Source organism: Elephantulus edwardii, unplaced genomic scaffold (genome assembly GCF_000299155.1).
Source record: "Elephantulus edwardii isolate Elephantulus edwardi_28Jun2011 unplaced genomic scaffold, EleEdw1.0 scaffold00101, whole genome shotgun sequence".
In the NCBI taxonomy this organism is placed as follows: domain Eukaryota; kingdom Metazoa; phylum Chordata; class Mammalia; order Macroscelidea; family Macroscelididae; genus Elephantulus; species Elephantulus edwardii.
Window position 1 is genome coordinate 12931510 of NW_006399851.1, and position 19067 is coordinate 12950576.

Sequence of the window (19067 nt, forward strand, 5' to 3'; positions counted from 1 at the left end):
GCGAGATTGGCACAGGATTGAACGGCGTTTAGGGCTGTTGTACATAGGGTCGCTGTAAGTCGCAAGTGAGTCGATGGCACATAACAACAAACAATTATATTATTTCTTTTGAGTTAAAATTAACATGTAATCCTATACAAAAATCCCAATTGAACCATTTGATGAGTTCTGACACATTACTATGTCTGTTTAACCAAAAAGTTAGAACATTACTGTCACTCCCAAATATACCCTCATGCCCTTGTGCCCTTAGACAGTACTCCACCGTCCACAGCCACTACACACTCCTGTCTTTTTTTGTTACTGATTAGTTTTGCCTGTTCTGGAACATTGTGTCAGTGGAATCATGCCGTGCACATTCTTGGCGTCTGGCTTGGGTTATTTAGCAGAACTTTAGGAGATCCAGCAATGTTATTGGGTGATTCTTTAAACTGTTGCATAGTATTCCATTTTGCAAATGCCCTAGTTTATCCATCCTTCTGTTGGTGAATACTTGCTTCCCAAGTGTTAGGAATAAAGCTACCATGAATGTTATTTGCATGTCTCTTTCTGGGATATGTGGTTTCATCTCTTTTAAATAAATATCTAAGAATGGAATAGCTGAGTCAGAAGGGAGGTGGTGGTTTGTTTTTTTTTAAGTACTTACTCCCCTTGACAGCATATGAGGACCCATTTCCTCCACGTTCTTGCCAACTGCTGGAGGGAGTGTAGTACTCTACCTTTGCATTTTCTCTGATAAGTAATAATGTTGTACAGTTTTTCATTTACCAATCGTCCTTTTAACTCTTGAGGTATCTATACAAACCATTACCAGCTTTTCTTGAATTGTCTTCATCTTTGGGTTGCACAAATTCCTTAAATATCCTGGGTAACGGCCCTCTGGCAGACACAGATATTATGATACATTTTCGGAAGCATTTTCCCTGTGACTGTCGATTTTCTTGATGCCTTTTGATGTGTAAATGTTTCTAATTTTGGTAAAGTTTAATTTATCCATTTCCCCCCCTTTCATGGTTATTACTGGCTGTGTCCAAAAAAGTTGCTTTTTCCTAAGTCATAAAGATATTCTATATTCAGTTTTGAAAGAGTTATGGCTTTAGCTTTTACAGTTGGCTCTGTGACCCATCTTAATCCAATTTTTGTTTCACTGGAATTTAAGATTAAAAAAACAAACATTTCTGTGGCAATTCTGTTTTGATTTAATAGTTTTAAAATAAAACTTGGGAGTTAGACTTTGGTCTAAGATAAACTGGTATAGTTCATTGACTCATTGGATGCAAGTGTGCATACAGATGATCACAGAAATATAATTAATATAATATAACATAATATAAAAATTCAGAGGGAACACTGGTGGCCTAGTGCCAAGAAGCTGCACTGCATCCCAAAGACACTAGGTTCAAGCCCACCAACTGCTTTACAGGAAAAGGATGGGCAGTCTCCTTCCGTGCGATTAACTGCCTCTGAAAATCCACTGGAGGGTGAGCTAAGAATCGGTTCTGACTACAGTACACAACACACACACACACACACACACACATTGGTAATTCAGAGTTTGTTCTGTTGGATTAAAAAAAATGGGTACTTATTAATTTTTAAAGTGTTTTGGTCATTTTAAATCTCAAGAGTCCCTGAGTGGTACAAACTAATTCCGTGTTCCACAAAAACATGGATGGTTTGAGTCTATGCAGAGGTACGTCGAAGGAAGACCTGGTACTCTACTTTAAAAAATCAGCCTTTGATAACCCTGTGGAGCATAATTCTACTCTGACATGCATTGGTTCTCCATGAGTTAGAATCTATACCATGCTAACTGGCTTATTTGAATTGTGTGTATAATTACAATTGTTTTTAATTTTTGTTATAAAAACTCTTCAAAATTATGTCACTAGGAAGCCCTCTTAGACCAGTAACTGAAGGAACCAAATCACAATGACAGATCAGTAGCTCCCAGTTGACTTGCATACAGGCTTTTGCTTCTTTCTTATGGGTGTTTTTCACACTTTCCTTCATTCTCATTGTGTTTTATAAACTTAATCCCCATTGAATTGAATACACCACTACCCCATCTTTTCAGGTCCCCACTGGATCTTTCCAGTGGATATAGGTAGTCTTCTCCTGTGCTATGTACATTCTCTGAAAACATGCTGGAAAGTCAGCTCTGAATTGGTTCTGATTCAACAGTATATAGGAACAACTCTTTATTTGTGTTTAGCAGGGAGCTCTAGTGGCCTAGTGGCTAAGAAATTGTGCTGCCAACTCAGAGTCAAGCAGTTCAAAGCCATCAGCTACTTCTTGGGAGAAAATGGTCAGTTTATAGCCTCTGAAAACCTGCTAAAGGTCAGCAATGAGTCTGTTCTAACTTAACAGCACATAACTCTAGCAGCATATTTTTAAAGAGATACATGTTTTCCATAATCTAACAGTAAATATTAATTCATTGGTGCCCGAGATGGAAGGGTATGAGTTAAGAAAAATGTTTTACTTTCGGCCTCAAATGTAGTCCATACTTAAAGAATCTATTTTCTTAGTAACTGGGTAAAACTTGAAGGCAAAGCATGAAGTTCCAAAATATACTCAGAAGAATATTTAGAAAATGCAATTTGAGCTTACATCTGTAGTGAGTAGTCACAGACATTTGCTTAGGACCAAAAAAATTGTGCATTTTCCCTCCCTCAGGCTTTCTTTCTGTTTGTGATTCTAGTATGTAGCCAATATGGAATTAGATATGTAATCCTTTTTATCACCAGTAAGGAGTTCACTGCAGGTATAGCTTCTTTAAGGCCATCTCTTTGTTTTGATAAAATTAGTAACCTTATGCCCACTTAAAAAAAAAAAAGATTAGGGAGGAGAAGCATCCACAGGGCAGGCTAGGTGGTTAAAGGGATCAATTGCAGGAGAAAATACTGACGTCGAAGGCATGGCTTCTGGATAGTGACACTCACTAGGTGCCTTGAAAGAAACCTGTCTCCAGCATTGCCATCTTCACCCCTTTCTCTTTGGAGGATCATGTGGATGGAGCCTACAGATAGAAAGGGTGGTTTTTATATCACTGTTCCATTGTGCTTATCTCTTGGTGATACAGGAGATACAAGAGCTATTTTAGTTAGGAATTTTCCTTCACTTGTAAAGGCTCTCTTGTTGGCTGCCATTCAGTTGATTCCAACCCATTTCAACCCCCCTCCACTCCTTAGAGTTTTCATGCCTGGGTCCTTGCAGAAGCTCATCATCAAGTTCATACCATCAGCCTTTCAACCAGTAGTCTAGTGCTGAGCCATTGATGGGTAACACAAATGGCTTTCATTTTCTTCTTTAAAAGGAGCTGTCAGACTTGCTCACCCTATAAACTTAGCATATGGTTTGATACAGAAGCACTACACAGCAGCAAATATTTATTGACTTAAAATGATAAGGTTGCTTTAGAGCCCTGAAGCTGCAGGATGTGGGAGTCCTATCAGAAAGTTTATGTAAACAGTGAAGATAAGGGTTTTTCTTGTGTACAGGGATTGTCTGCAGTCCATCCTTGAATGTGCAGTTAGTCATGGAGAATAGGCCAGTTGTCCCTCCCTTCCCCGCCTTTTAAAACTCTAATCCACATGCTGAGAGGGGATCAGTATTTCTCTCCGGCTGCTGACCACCTGTTTCAATTTTGTTGCTGCTTCTTTGTCTTTGATTTTGACAGCTGTCTCTTCAGAAGTGTAAGGGTCGGTAGACTAGAAAAAGAAAGTGGGTCAATTTTGAAGCCTTTCTTGTGCAAATGTTGTTGTTCAATGCCCTTTAAGTTATCTTCAACTCATAACAACTTCATGTGACAGAGTAGAACTATCCTGTATGATTTTCTAGGCTGTGATCTTTTTAGACGAGAGGAGCCCTGTTACTAGCACAGTGATAACCAAACAATCAGGGGTTCAAACCCACCAGCCGCTTCCCCAGAGAAGAGACCTCATAATCTGCTCTCATAAATATTTTAACTTAGAAAACACTAGGGGCAGTGCTGCTCTGTTCTGTGGGTTCATTATGAGTCAGAATTGACCTAGTGACACAACAATATTTATGGAGCAGATCACCTGGTCTTTGTAGTGGAGAGCTCTGGATGAGTTCAAACCACCAACCATATGGTTGGTATCTCATGAGCTACCAGGCCTTTCTTTAATTTTTTTTTAAATTTTGCACTGGTGTGCATACAAAGTGCATGTATGTTGTGACCGGTCCTTGGAGAGGGACATCATGCTTGGGAGGGTAGAGGGACGGCGCAGGAGAGGAAGGCCCTCTATGAGGTGGATTGATTCAGTGACTGGGATAATTGGGGTGGGAGTATCAGAGACAGTGCGATTGGCGCAGGACAGAGCGGAGTTTAGGGCTGTTGTACATAGGGTCGCTATGAGTCGCAGGCGACTTGACGGCACATAACAACAACAACAACACCACATTGTGTTTCATAGTCATTCTTACTCATCATATTTTATAAAATCAATCACCACTAAACCATGTCCTGTCTTTCCAGATCCCTGCTGAATCTTTCCAATTTCCTTTATCCCTCCCCCTGACCCAATCATCAGATTGTACAGCCCTATGTTTCTCCCCTGCCCACCCTTATCCCTCTGTTCCCACCTTAGATCCTTATACACGTTTTACTACTTGTCCTTATGAGACTGAGTTAGTTCACTTGGCATAATGCCCTCCAGTTTCTTCCAAGTTATGTAGTGATTTTTTAAAATCATTGCTCCTGAGTGCTGCATAATATTCCATCATGTGAACATACCCAGGCCTTTTTAAAGATTGTACTTAATAAATTTGTGTATAGTTTTAATTAGAAAACAAGTTGAGGAGACATTTTCACATACGCAGTAATTAAATTGAGGGGGTTTTGTAGTGACATGCCTAAAGTATTTCAGCGTGGAACTTCTTTCATGTGAGCATACCTTCTTAATAGTTTCATTTTCTGGTAACAGGCCCTTTTGTGGAATGCAGAGACTAGTGGTACATCAACCAAGATTAAATGTACCAAATGGTGATCTATAAGGCTTTTTCATATTATGATACTGGTTTTGTGAGAATCTAAACTTCAGTCCTCAGATAACTATTGTAAAACACGTTATTTTTGTGATTATTTCTTTGCCTCAGTGGGGGCCCTTCTCGGTTTAACAGTATGTCAGGAATACTTTAAAGACTAGCAGATGTTTGGGTTAATAAAAACCATGTTTATCTTTCTTGCAGTGCTGTTATGTACTCTTTCTGCAATTTCTGTATAGGGGCTTTGAATACAGATAAAAATCAGTGTTTGGCAGGATTTTATGTTTTTAAACCTTAATGCTGTAAAAGGCAAACAAAAAAAAAGCCATTGAATTGAAACAAACATTTCTTAGTTAAAGAAAGATTCATGGATCTCTTCCTCCTAACATTTTGAAATTCTCACCATCACGCCTCTTTATAAAACAAAGATTGGGATATAATCACCAGTTGTATACACTTGTGCATGCATTTATGATGCTTTCTGCTGTGTGTCCACTTTAAGATTGGTCCCAGAATTTAAATTATAGGGAGCTGCTAATTGATAGAAGTTGTTATTGTTGTTGTTGTTGTTATGTGCCAGCAAATTGGAACTGATGTTTAGCCAACGCTCCAGTGAGTTTTCAGAGACAATAAATCACACAGGACGAAATTGCTCATCTTTCCTTTGCACAGCAGCAGGATTCAAACCGCATGCCTTCGGGTTTGCACAGCTCCTTACTTCTAGGCTGCTAGAGCTCCCTATGACAGGAGTTAGACGGTGTTAAATTTCATACCAATTGCCACTGAGTCAGTTCCAACTCCTGACAACCTCACATGTGTGTCACTAGACTGTATTCCCTAAGGTTTTCAGTGGCTGAGTTGTTGAAAGGAGATTGCAAAGCCTTCTGATCCTGCAAACCCTCTCTGGGTGGACGTAGAGATACAGGGGTAAAGATTAGTCCTGTAAAAGACAAAGGTCCAACGTGAAAGAGGAGGAGCAGACGGCCTTCAGGACACAGGGAGAGCAATAAAACACAGGCATGGGTGGGTTTAGTTTTCCAGGAAGAGGCATGTTTACTGGGGCATACTGGTTGGAGGAATGATCAGGGATGGGACTGGGCAGCCGAGGCCTGATTACAGAGAACCTCGGGTTTCATGCTAACAGTGTGGGAGTCATGGGAAAGATTTTTGAGCAGAACACATGACAAGTTATGCTAGGAGCGAGCAGCGCGGGAGACAGATTAGCATAGAGTCTGGGGGAAGAGCAATCCTCTCCAAGGCGACTGTCAGCTCGTTGACAACCGAGCTGCCACTGCAGGTAGGACGGAGGAGGTTAAAAAATGGAAAGAACGGAACTGGATTTACAAGGTTTTCAGAAACATGAAATAGGTGGAAATGGGATTGAGAGTCAGCAGTGAATCCACAAGGGGGAAAACAGCATCTGTACTTGCTGGGAGAAAAAGTAGTGTTTGAGAAGGAAGAGAATGGGTTCAGTTTAGAATGAGGCACCCAAGAACCAGCCAAGTGGACACCCCAGCACAAACCCTTAGAGTCAGATATGCCTCTACAGGGAGAAGTTGGAGCTGAAATTGGAGGTTTAAAGGTCATTTGAATAAAGTTGAGGATCTGTCTTTTTCAGAATTACTAAAGCCTATTTCAAAATCTACACGAGCATAAAAAGTATTACTATTAAGCTGCTTTCTTGTAAAAAATTAATAATGCCAAAACTTGCTTGTAATTATTTTAAAATATGTGCCTTGTATTTTACTAATCTTGTTTTAATAAGATCTGTTTTGTTTGGATTAAGATGCCATGAGTGAATACAGTCTATTTATCATGTTTAGATCAAATACTGAAATATATAATATATATTCCAGAGACTTATGTTGCCCCTTTCTCTTCTAATAATGGGCTCGCTACTAATGGGCACTTTCAGGTGACCTTTTCATTCTTGACCAATTAGCATATTTTTACTGGTTGCACATTAAGAAGCTATTTCTATGTTGGGTATTTTAGATAAATCAAATCCTGTTGGAATTAACTTGTGGGTCAGATGTTTGAGATAAGTACTTGGTAACCAAAGTAACACAAGTGGATGGCTTCAAAGGACCAGGGTAACTTTTTTAAATTGCTCTGCTTTTTCTATTTAAAAGCAAGCATCAGGTGGGTTGAGATCTGAAGGAAGCCCCCCATTCTGACCTCAGCCTGGTATTTTGGTTCCAGGCACATCTTTTTCTTGCACATCAAGGAGGCCCTTCTGGCGGGCCACCTCCAGTGTTCCCCGGAGCAGGCGGTGGAGCTCAATGCCCTCCTGGCCCAGACCAAGTTTGGAGACTACAACCAGAACACTGCCAAGTACAACTACGAGGAGCTGTGTGCCAAGGAGCTCTCCAGCGCCGCCTTGAACAGGTGAGGCTGCAGGGGGCTAGGGCTTGTCACCCTGGATCTCTCAAGTTTATAAAAATTCCAGGAGAAAATGAGCCTGTAGCATGCACAGATAATCTGTGAAGTCTAGAACAGGCCATTGAAGAATTTTACCAGCCATTTTCAAATTTTCGTTCAAGAAACTCAAAATGGAATTCACACAACTGAAAGCTTTTATATGAAATACTGTATAACTGGTATAAATGCACACGTGTGTGCACGCACACAGACACAAACACCACACACACGACTTTTGGAGAAAATAAATCCTAGTGGCAAGAAACTGTGCTGCAGTCCTGAAGGCATGCCATTCAAATCCACCAGCTGCTCCACAGGAGAAAGACGGGCAGTTTCCTCTTGTGCGATTAACTGCCTCTGAAAACCTGCCAGAGCATCAGATATGGGCCATTTGTGACTTGATGGTACACAACAACAGCATCACGTATATTGTTATGCTTTCTTCATACTCTTGTTGTGTACCATCAAGTTGGAACTGATCCATAGCAGACTGTCTGGTGGGTTTTCAGAGGCAGCAAATTGCACAAAAGAAAATTGCCCATCTTTCTCCAGCAGAACAGCTAGTGGATTCCTTAGTGAACCTTTGAGTGGCAGTGTAGTTCCGTACCACTAAATAACCAAAGTTCGCTATACCTTCAGGTATCGGTGTAAATGTAAGTATCCTTTTGTCTTTTCTTACTGGCATGAATTAAACCAAGAAGATAATATGAGCGTATTAGTTAACCATTCTTGCATAGCAACTTAACCAGAATTTAGTGGCTTCAAACCACAAACATTATCACCCAGCTCTGTAGGTCAGGAATGTGGGGAAAGTTAGGTGGTGCACGGCTCAAGATTTCTCATTGAGAGTCCAGCCGCACTATTGGTGGACTTCCCATCTCACCTGACGGATCAGCTAAGGAGAAATTCACCTTCAGATTTGCTGACTGACCCTGTGATCTGACTGCATGGGCCTTTCCTCAGAATTATGACATGGAAGCTGGCTTTCCCCAGAGAGAACAGTCTGAGCAAAAGCAAACATTCAAGATGCAAGTCATAGGCTTTTCATAACCTAATTTCAGCAGTGACATGCCATCATTTCTTGCACTTTCTAGTCATTAAAAGCGAACCTACAGTTATGGGAATGTAATACACCTACTATCTGACATTTCTCATGTATGGCAGTAGTAACTATCTACTGTCTGACTGATTTGTACATTAATAAAGTGAGTCTGGCAGTAACCAGTGGGGTATAAGACAAGAATAACATTGGCTGGGATGGTTAAGATTTATGTGTCAGTTTGGCTGGACCTTGAGTATCAATGATTTGGCATTTATGTCATGAGAAAATCATCCTCTTTTTTGTGATATGATGTGGTCATCCTCCATTTTCACATACCACAGATCTTTAGTGAATGACTTTATCTTTGGATAACTATGGAACAAGTGATCATTGAGGACCATGTTAAAGGCTGTCCACTGCGATTAATAACAGAATAAATCCTGTATTGTTTTTCCATTGCAATCAAGTAAATCCCATATAATACTGTTATTGTTGTTGCTGCCATCGAGTTGAAATCAACTCGTAACGAACCCTCCAGCAGGTTTTTAGAAGATGTAAATGACACAGACATACACTGACCATCTTTATCCCCTATAACACTGTATTACATTACACAATGCATGTGAAGTTCCAAGGTAAATTTGTCCTGTGTAAATTTTTTTGTATTTTCCATAATTCCTCCAATTATTTCTGGCCCAATACTCCAAAAAGTCTTTTTCTGCTGACTATTTAATAAGTAACATTCTGACTGATGTCTTAGAATTATTGTAGAATATTTTTGTAACTAATAGGCAACTGTCAGTGTAATTTGCTCATTAAAATTACACATAATTTTCCTAAAACCACACAGTCTTTTCTCAAACAACTTCACAAGCTAATACCTCTGAGTGACTTTCCACCCTTTTGGTGTCCTGCAGCATTATTGCAAAGCATAAAGAGCTAGAGGGGACCAGCCAGGCATCTGCAGAATACCAGGTTTTGCAGATTGTGTCAGCCATGGAGAATTATGGCATCGAGTGGCATTCAGTACGGGACAGCGAGGGACAGAGACTGCTTATTGGTGTTGGACCCGAAGGAATCTCTATCTGCAAAGATGACTTCAGCCCAATTAATAGGTAACCCAAGCCTTCATTTTATCCCTCCAGTCTTATTATGTGTATCCTTCTAAAGCATTGATCAGGAAAATAGGAAGTGGAGAAGGATTTAAATATAGTTTTCCTTAAGGAAGACTATATTTCATTTTGCAGGTACATTAATTTTTCCAACTTTGATAGCCCTTTAACGGCTTTAAAAATAATTATTATAAATATTCACTTAAAAATCATGATTATAAATAAGTATTAACTGATAAGTTAATATGAAAATGACTTTTCAGATAAGTCATTTACTGCCATACAAACTTCATTTTCACCTATGAACCAAGCACACACACACAAAACTTGCTCCAGCACATCTTTCTGTTTATACACAACTGTTTACAAGGTATGTTTATAATCTAAGGGGTGCAGACAGTTAAAGCACTCAGATATTAATAGAAAGGTTGATGGATCAAGTCAACCCAGAGCCTCTTTGGAAGAAAGGCCTAGAAGTCCACTTCCAAAATGTCAGCCACTGAAAGCCCAGTGACTAAGTGGTCTATTGTGACTTCCAGGGTCATCACAAGTCAGAGCTGATTGGACAATAATTGCCCTGGTTGTCATCCAGGGAGCGTAGTGGCCAGATGGTCTCCCTTGATGCAGTGTGTGATTTTACTGTTGAGTCACTAGCAAATGAGCTGCCTGTTACAGGACCCCTACCTCTAGTCAGACCTCCAGACTCACACCAGTTTTCTCCCTACCTTTTAGGATCGCATACCCAGTGGTACAGATGGCCACCCAGTCAGGAAAGAACGTGTACTTGACCGTCACAAAGGAGTCTGGAAACAGCATCGTGCTCTTGTTTAAGATGATCAGCACCAGGGCAGCCAGCGGGCTTTACCGAGCCGTCACCGAAACACACGCCTTCTACAGGTACGTGCCCCAAGCACCCAGTCCTGAGATTTCCAGGGAACAGCGTAGTTCATATCTTTTTTTGGGTCCACTTACATGAGTCTTTCATAGAATTTAAGAGCTTTACTTTCAGACATTTGTTCTCACAGTGGAGTCCTTATCAGCACAGTCCTGCCTTCCCCAGAAAACTCACACGTATGCATTGCAGAGGTTTTCCTGCTCACCTCCTGTACCTCTCCTCATCATTTTCTGTCTCCAAAGTGACCCTGTGTGGCTGGGCCCATGCCACCGCTGTTTTTCCCATTTGTATACAGGAAGCTCACAGGAGCCATCATTCTCCAAGAAAGCTCCCCTCCTTACTCCTGTTTCATCAGGGTTTTTTTTTAAATAACAATATAGATACTCTCCTTTCAGCCAGGGGTGCTTTGAAGTAGAGTTGTAATTGGGCTCAAATATTTGGAAACTGAAAGCTGAGGCATTTAATTGGGAGGCAGCCTTAACCATTCTTATTTTGAAATAGACACAGATTGTGGAGCAGAATGGAAAACGTGTAGAAATGTTTAAGATAAAAGACTAGACTTCAAAGAAAACTCTCCTTTGCTCTGTAGCTCATCTGCATCCCTAGAGAAGCAGGTAGCTTTTCGCTACTGCTTTATCAGAGGCACTTGGGAAATGCTCAGAAACTATCAGAGTAGAATCGTTGGATGTTTAACACATAAATCTGGAAGGACTTCCTTTCAAGCACACAGACAAGAAAATCAGATGCCTGCTGACACAAGCATCCCTTTCACAACGGTGTTTTTATGCCTAATAGAGACAGGTATCTCCTCTCCCCCAATAGGTGTGACACGGTCACCAGTGCTGTCATGATGCAGTACAGCCGAGACCTGAAGGGCCACTTGGCATCCTTGTTTCTGAATGAAAATATCAACCTCGGCAAGAAGTATGTCTTTGATATCAAGAGAACGTCCAAGGAAGTCTATGACCACGCCCGGCGGGCACTGTATAATGCTGGTGTGCTAGACCTGGTTTCTAGAAGCGACCCCAGCCCTCCAGGGTCCCCCCTGAAGTCCTCAGACAGCAACCTGAACTGCAACAGCTGTGAGGGGCTCAGCTGCCAGCAGACCCGCGCCCTGCAGGAGAAGCTGCGCAAGCTGAAGGAGGCCATGCTGTGCATGGTGTGCTGTGCCCAGGAGATCAACTCCACTTTCTGCCCCTGCGGCCACACTGTGTGCTGCGAGAGCTGCGCCTCCCAGCTCCAGGTGAGTGGGCCCCCGGGCCGGCTGGCCCTTGGCTATTACACATGTGTCAGGCATGCAGCTCACTCAGATTACAGTTGAGCATCCTCTGTCTACACTTGAGACGAGTCACTGTGTTCAGTGTCTTTCAAGGTGTTGCCCTTGGAAGCATTTTATATTAGCATGCATTTTTAGGAGGGGCCCTTCCTTGGAAAAAGACTTGTTTTGGAAAGATGGAGGGTAAGTGAAAGAGAAGAACACCCTCAACACAGTGCAAGATGGGTCAGCACAGTGACTGTACCAATGGCCTTGAGCACATCAGAGATGGAGAGACAGGCCTGGGCTGCAGGCAAGATTCAGGTCCGTAGTTTAGAGGGTTGTAAGTCACAGTCGACTCAGGGGCACCTAACAACACAATGGCTATTTTCAAAAGTAGAATTTCTCTGAATCATATTTGCTCTAAGATCTGGGAAATCTCACAGTACAGTTGGGGAAATGAGGTGTGTGAACCAGAGTTCAGGGCACCCTCTTCCGCTTTGTGTCACATCCTCTGACTTGACCCTTTGGAAGATGGTCTCATTTACTTAAAGCACTTGAGAAGGCAGACTTAGATTTGGGACCTGTTGTTAAGTCGCTTCGCCAAGGGTGGGTTGTTTATTCTGTGGTGATTATGACTAATTTCCTTCCATTACTGCATATGCCTCTAGCTGCCTCTTGATTTGGCAAGTCAAACTAATTGTAATGATATTTTAAATGCAACAAACACATAAAATAAAACAAAAGCAGCTTACTATAATAACTTCTCCTTTCTTATACCTTACCTTCCCATTTACTATAATTTTTTTTTTTTCATTTTTATCTCCATTTCTTGGAAGTGTTTGCCAGATGTTACTCTGGATTTATGTAAAACCAGCCGTAAATAGCACCTTTTCCTTTCCCAAAACACACAGCAAGAATCAAGTTGATTCTCATTCACAGCAACCCTGTAGGATAGAGTAGAAATTACCCAGAGAGTCTCCAAGGCTATAAATCTTCTCTGAAGCAGACTGCCTCGTCTTTCTCCTGTGGAGCAGCTGCTGTTCTGAACCACCAACCTTTTAATTAGCAGTCACAGTCTTTAATCCCTGTGTCCCCAGGGCTCCTGATGCTACTAATAGTACTTTAGAAGCTACTAAGAGTGGAACTATTTTTCAGGCTTCACAGTGGGTCAGCAGGATTCCTACGCTCTACCAAGGGTCAGATATTTTGCTGGGATGAGTTACTGCCTCTGGAGCAATTATGGATCTCTCCTTCTCTCACCATGTATGACTCAGGCTCATCTTATGGCTCACAAGGGGACCCATGATTGCTGAAAAGCCAGCTAGGAATGTAGACCTCTTATTTGTGACCAGGGACAGAGCCACATTTGCTGGCTGTGCATGGCATGTAATAGCCTGCATCTGTTAACTGAGGCAGGCACACACCCTCAGGAAGGATTTCTTAGGTCACTGCCTCAGATGTGGTCATCTGTTGACAAAAGAGGAACACAACCTGCAGAGGAAAACGGATCCAGTAGTGGCTTTTCTCACACTGCTTAACCAAAACCCCAATTTTCATCCATTTATTCTTTTCACTCTTTATACTTAGTCCTTTATAAAGCATATGCATTCAGTGCTATTAGAAAACACTTCTGAATTAATCCCAAGCAACCTTATTCAGAAAGCTGATTATATAATGTGGAAGCAGTACTGGTGGGATCAAGATTAAGGCGTTCGGCTTCTAACTAAAAGGTGTGGGGTTCGAACCCCCTGACCACATGTTAGGAGTCTGCTGCCATGCAGATTTACAGTCTTGGAAATCCTCTGGGGGAGTTCTCTTCAGCCTTTAGGGTTGCCAAGCTTGGGACTTAACTCTGTGGCATTCAGGTTTTATCTCCTGGAATGTAATATGGACCAGGGGTGAACACTGAGGTCACAGGGGCAAGATGGTATTCTAACAGGCACTGTGACTTTTTTTTTCAGTCCTGCCCAGTCTGCAGATCCCGAGTGGAACATGTTCAGCACGTCTATCTTCCAACCCACACTAGTCTTCTCAACCTAACCATAATCTGATCGGCTGTGCATTTAACTGACGTGCCACATTGCCATGAACTACACTGTTACGAACTCTAAAAATAATGGATTGTGAAGAAAAGGACTGTTTCAACATCCATTTGCCATATGAAGTTTAAAGTAAAAAAACAAACCAACAACCACAGCCACTCCTCACTGCAATAACATCTCCATGCTTAGAAGCAGTCACTCCCCTGGTGGTGACAAGGAATCCCTCCGGGACATCGACACATTCCTAGGACTTTTTTTTCCTTTCTATTCTGGTCAAGTACGTAGAGGAGTAGGTAAAATGCACTCTGATACCAGTCAAATGGCACCGCAGCCAAAACCTGAGCACCCTTGAGAAAGTTCTGTTGTAAATCTGCTTAGTATGTCCTGAGGTAAGTTTCCTATCTGCAGCAAATTTTCTAAGGGTTCATTTTAAGAATTTACTGGGTTTTTTGGTATGTTCATGGATCTCTGAACATTTTCTAATAGGAATAGTCACTGTTTTTACGTCACTTCTGGTTTTATGTCTCGTTCAAGAATGACTAGGAGGTGCACTGATGTAGAAACCAGTTTCAGGACTTAGGGAGCGGACGGCAGAGTGGTCAAGTCTCAGTCACTCTGACCCAGAAGGAGACAGATGACTTGTGAGTGGCTTCCTCTGCCTCTCGCCTCCCCATCACCCTCTGCCATATTTTCATTGTAAACTACCAGTCTGTTTCTGAGATTGCCGTGGAGTAGTCAAACACTCCTAGGAACTCTCGATTTGGTGGAAGAGCTTGTGTTACAATTAGAGCGAGAGAGCATATTCTCTCTCTGGGCAGTGAAGCTTCATGATGTACAAAGCATGGTGGTTCGCTAGTTCTCCCAGGCTCACCTGTGCTGTTGCTTTAGCTTGAACCCTTAAGCCTTTTTCAGCCTTATGATAAGTATCCTAGACTTTATATACTTCCTCCCCTCCCCTTTGGTACAAGCCTAAGTATTAACTTCCAGTTGTCCCCTCTATGCGTTTGGGGTGGTGTGCCCATTCTTTTTCATTCCATATTCTTAAACATATTTTCCACTCCTACGTGAGCATTTTGGATGCTGGTCAGCTAGTGGGTTTTCTAGGATGTAGGGAAGCCTAGATGACCTTACCGGGTGCAATACTAGCTAAGATAAAGCTAGAAACCTACACTGTCACTTTACTGAGATTTCCGAGTATACTTTTCATATTGCCTTAATGTAGCAGTAACGTGTTTATGCATTTGTTTCTTTGCACAGACATTTTGTCAAATATTAAAACTCTACTTTTTTATGGCACATATTAGCATATAAGCCTTTATTCCAAGAGGTATTTATTTTTTCACTTGTAAAAAAAATAATGTTTCCACATAAAAAGAACTCTGTTATATCCTAGAGGACTTCTGTCTTTTATATTCAGGATAATAAAGATTTTAAAGCAAGCATGGTGTTTGTATCGTCACGGTTATTGTCACATAAGCCCGTTTTATTCGCTTAAGAATAAAATGGTTGATAATGTCATGACTGGTATCTAATTATATCTGACACACAAAATTTGTTTAAATCTTTATGGAATCTGGCTCTAATTGAGTAGAACATTTCACCCTGTTAGCACCCATCTGTGTTTCTGGTTCTAAGATTGGATGGTAGGTATAAATGGGGTAGAATGAAACATAAATATTGAGAAGAGCACTGGAATAGACTGGAGAAGAAGGGAAAGTTAAAAATTTAAAAACACACAGCCAGGGCTGCTAGCGCTTTAACTAGTTGGGGCAGGCAAGAGTCTTGATCCTCATGGTTGCAATTTTCAGCTACAGACTAGGTCACTATTAACTAGCTGCCGGCTGCGAAGACCTCACTGCCTGAAGCAAACCACTGTGAGCTAATGTGTGTCACAAAGGAAATGCTTTGTGGTGTGGTGAACACTGCACATAATATATGTAACTGATCATTATGTGTAGCAGTTAGAGGAAGTAGATAGTCTGTAAAAGGGGGAGGAGAAGAGAATTGGGGAGAGTTTATTTTCTACTGTATGTACCTGACTGAACAGTCAATTTTTTACCAATTTCCAAGAATTAACTCATTTTTTCAGTTGGCACACTTACTAAGCACTTTCTAGGTAAACTGGGATTATAACTGACTTGACTAAACCATGAGTGGTCCAGATTAGCTGTATAATGTGCTTGGCATTTATAATGTATACCCTATTGTCTCTCTGGAGTTAATACTAATATTCAAAGATCATAGAATATTCAGACTGGAGAGACACAGTAGCCTTAAGTTGCTATCTGATGAATGGATAGCTGGATGGTTGGATGGATGGGTGAATGGATGGAAGTCAAGTCAACTGATGGATAAGAAGCAAGCATATCATTAACCAGATTATACCACAGACTCACTAAGTCCAGTTACTAACATGAAACAACTATATATAGAGAATGGGTTAACGCTTTAATAGAACTCTAAGAAGATGCATGTCTTTACATATATAGTCACAGTTGGACCTCCATATCCATGGGTTCTGAATCTGCAGATGCAACCAACCATTGGTTGAAAACACTGAGGGGAAAAAAAACCCACACAATTAATTGGCCAAAGCAATCCCTCAAAAGCCAAAAGAAGTATGAGCACAACTGAAATTAATTTTCATTTTTAATGTTAATCCTATTTACTTTTTTTATTATTATTTTTAATTTTTGGAGCTCTAGTGGCCTAGTGGCAAGAAGCTGTTTTACAGTTTTGAAGGCGTACAGTTTGAATCCACAAGCTGCTCCAATGGGAGAATGACGGGCAGTCTCCTCCCAGGCAATTAGCTGCCTCTGAAAACTCACCAGAAGGTCAGCTGTAGGTTGATTCTGGCTTGACAGTACACAACAACAAATATGTACTATTCTTACTGAAAGTCGTAATATCTTTTCACAGAAATCCTAAATGATAGCAAATCACTTTTATCCATATTTGCAAAATCTGCTTGACAGATGTTGGGGGAGGGAAAATAAAGCTATTAAAGAGGTAGCCCTATTCTTGTTCTAGACAAAAGTATTTCAGAACCACATAAATTGTGCAGCTTTAACACAACCACCAGTCTTTTTTTGAAAAGTGGAAAAATGAGCATCAGGCAGTGGCCAAACGTCTGTTTCTCATAAAACTTGAGATAGTGCCAAAGAAGAAAAGAGCCAAAAGTGTAAGCATTTCTATCAAGGACTGTTCTGAGAAGAAAATACCTATGTGATTTGTGAAGTAAAAAAACCCTGCAAACCTCTAAAACCATATTATACATGTATCCTTGTCGTTTTATAAAAACTGCATAAATATTTATATTTAGAGAATGAGAAGATCGTTTTGGGTGAATTGAAGACTAAGTCTTGAAGTAAAAGCAGAATTTGCAGTGATGGGAAGAAAAACTAATAAAGTGTGGAAGAGCCTTGGGAGAGGAGAAAGAGGGTGAGAGAACATGGGAGGAGAGTGGAGCCAGAGTGCAACATTTGGAGACGTAGCTGCTGGAGCAAAAATTTGATGAGTGTGCAAAAGCCACTAGAAAACAAAACCTATTGCCATTGAGTCAAGTCTGACTCATAGCAACCTTCCATCAAGCTAATAAGGCCGTGAATCTGTGCAACTTGTTGTTAGTGTATGACTTATAGAGACTCTGTGAACAACAGACCTGAACCCTGTCCTCTCCCGTTTCTTCCCTGTTATCTCTGACACACTTGAGCCCACTGTTGCAGTCATTGTGTCAGGACTGCCCACCTCTCTCTCACAGAGTGGCTGGTGGACTTGAACTGCCAACCTTTCAGTTAATAACCAGACATGTTGCTACACCACCGGGGTCCTTGTACAAGACACAGTAAGATCTTCATTCATTGATTTAGTAATCCTCCACTCACTAGTTTATGCATTGATTTTTTTTTTTAATTCAGTGGATATTCAACAGCTCCACTTCCTAAACAACATGCCTCTGGAAACTCTATGAACTGATAAATGTCAATAGTTATAGAAAGGCTTCAGGTGTTTTGTTCATTGGGTCACTATGAGTCATGCTTGACTTGACAGCAATCAACAACCACAACAATTGTGAACAGAGTCACAATATGTATGAGTGTGTGTGCTTCTGAGTACATATTTATGCTTACATATTGTGACTCTTTAGCAATAGATCAGAGAGCCTGACCCTCAAGCTCATTGTTGCAGTTACCGTGTAAACTCCTTCTTGTTCCTAGACCTTCCTCTCTTTGCCTAACCCTCTTCCATTCCCAGAATTGGGCATTTCACCATCCTTGTCTCTAAAGAGATTCTAGTTGCATTTCCTTTAAGATAGATGGGTTTGTCCTTCTTACAGTCCATAATATAGTTAATATTCTTTGCCAACACCACAATTCAAAGTATCCTTGATTTCTACCAACCAGATACCCTACATCTTCAGATGCTTTTAAATAGAGGCAAAAAATGCTCCAGTCAAAAACCACTGCTCTAGCCCTAACAGAAAGGTTTGTAGCTTTTGTGACCCAGGGTTGGGGACCTGCTTAGTGAAGATCACAGATACTGCTAAACATTCTCCATTCCACAGAACATTCCCCTCAACAAAGATGTTTCATGCCCTAAACATTAACATTGCTACTTTTGAGAAACTCTTGGCTAGAGGGTACAGATGTCTGAGAGGAAGTCAGACTCTTGATTCTGAGATGAAGTCAGTCTGACCACTCTGGACTTCAAGTAGGATTTGAGACTGTAACTAATCATTCCAATCTAAGATTCCACAATAGATGCAGGGACTAGGCCTATGAAAGAATAGAGTATCTCATTGACTTCACTTGATGTTGGCACGATTTCTGGAAGAAAGTCACATTGGAGATGAATTTTGAAGATGAGTAAGAATTGCTAGAGAGAGTGTAGTGGAGGGGGCTTGTTAAAAAATGTATTTGGAAATTAGTGGACACTTTGGGAAAACTATAATATATAGTAGCTGGGTGAGTAGACTGTGGTTAGGATGGTGGGGGAATGGCTAAGGGTTAGTGGGCCCATAAGGAGTAGGATGCTAGAGGTCTTTCCAAGCCATTCCCCTACCTGGTAATAAGATCAGTGTCAAAAAAACATCATGAAAGAGAGTAAGAAGTAAGCAGGTTCCACATTTCTGCTCACAGCGCTCTTACCCATAGACTTTACTGCCTCGCCTAGGCTCTAGCAAGTATGTGCCCTCCGCTTTTAGTAAAGATAAGAGCAAAATCAAACCCTTGCTAATAATTTGCCCTAGAGACGAAACCTGTCAGATCATCATTCCAAATTTTAA

The 19067-nt window shown here is 41.1% G+C and overlaps 1 protein-coding gene across 1 annotated transcript in view; it reads left to right on the forward strand.

The window, feature by feature from the left end:
- Positions 1 to 13908, forward strand: part of MYLIP (myosin regulatory light chain interacting protein) — a 25057-nt gene extending 11149 nt beyond the window's left edge. Inside the window, exons 3-7 of the mRNA XM_006891622.1 lie at positions 7216 to 7401; positions 9394 to 9591; positions 10321 to 10485; positions 11306 to 11726; positions 13703 to 13908. Coding sequence (XP_006891684.1) covers positions 7216 to 7401; positions 9394 to 9591; positions 10321 to 10485; positions 11306 to 11726; positions 13703 to 13792 — 1060 coding nt within the window. The 3' untranslated portion in view covers positions 13793 to 13908. The remainder of the gene's footprint in view (positions 1 to 7215; positions 7402 to 9393; positions 9592 to 10320; positions 10486 to 11305; positions 11727 to 13702) is intronic.
- Positions 13909 to 19067: the final 5159 nt, after the last annotated feature.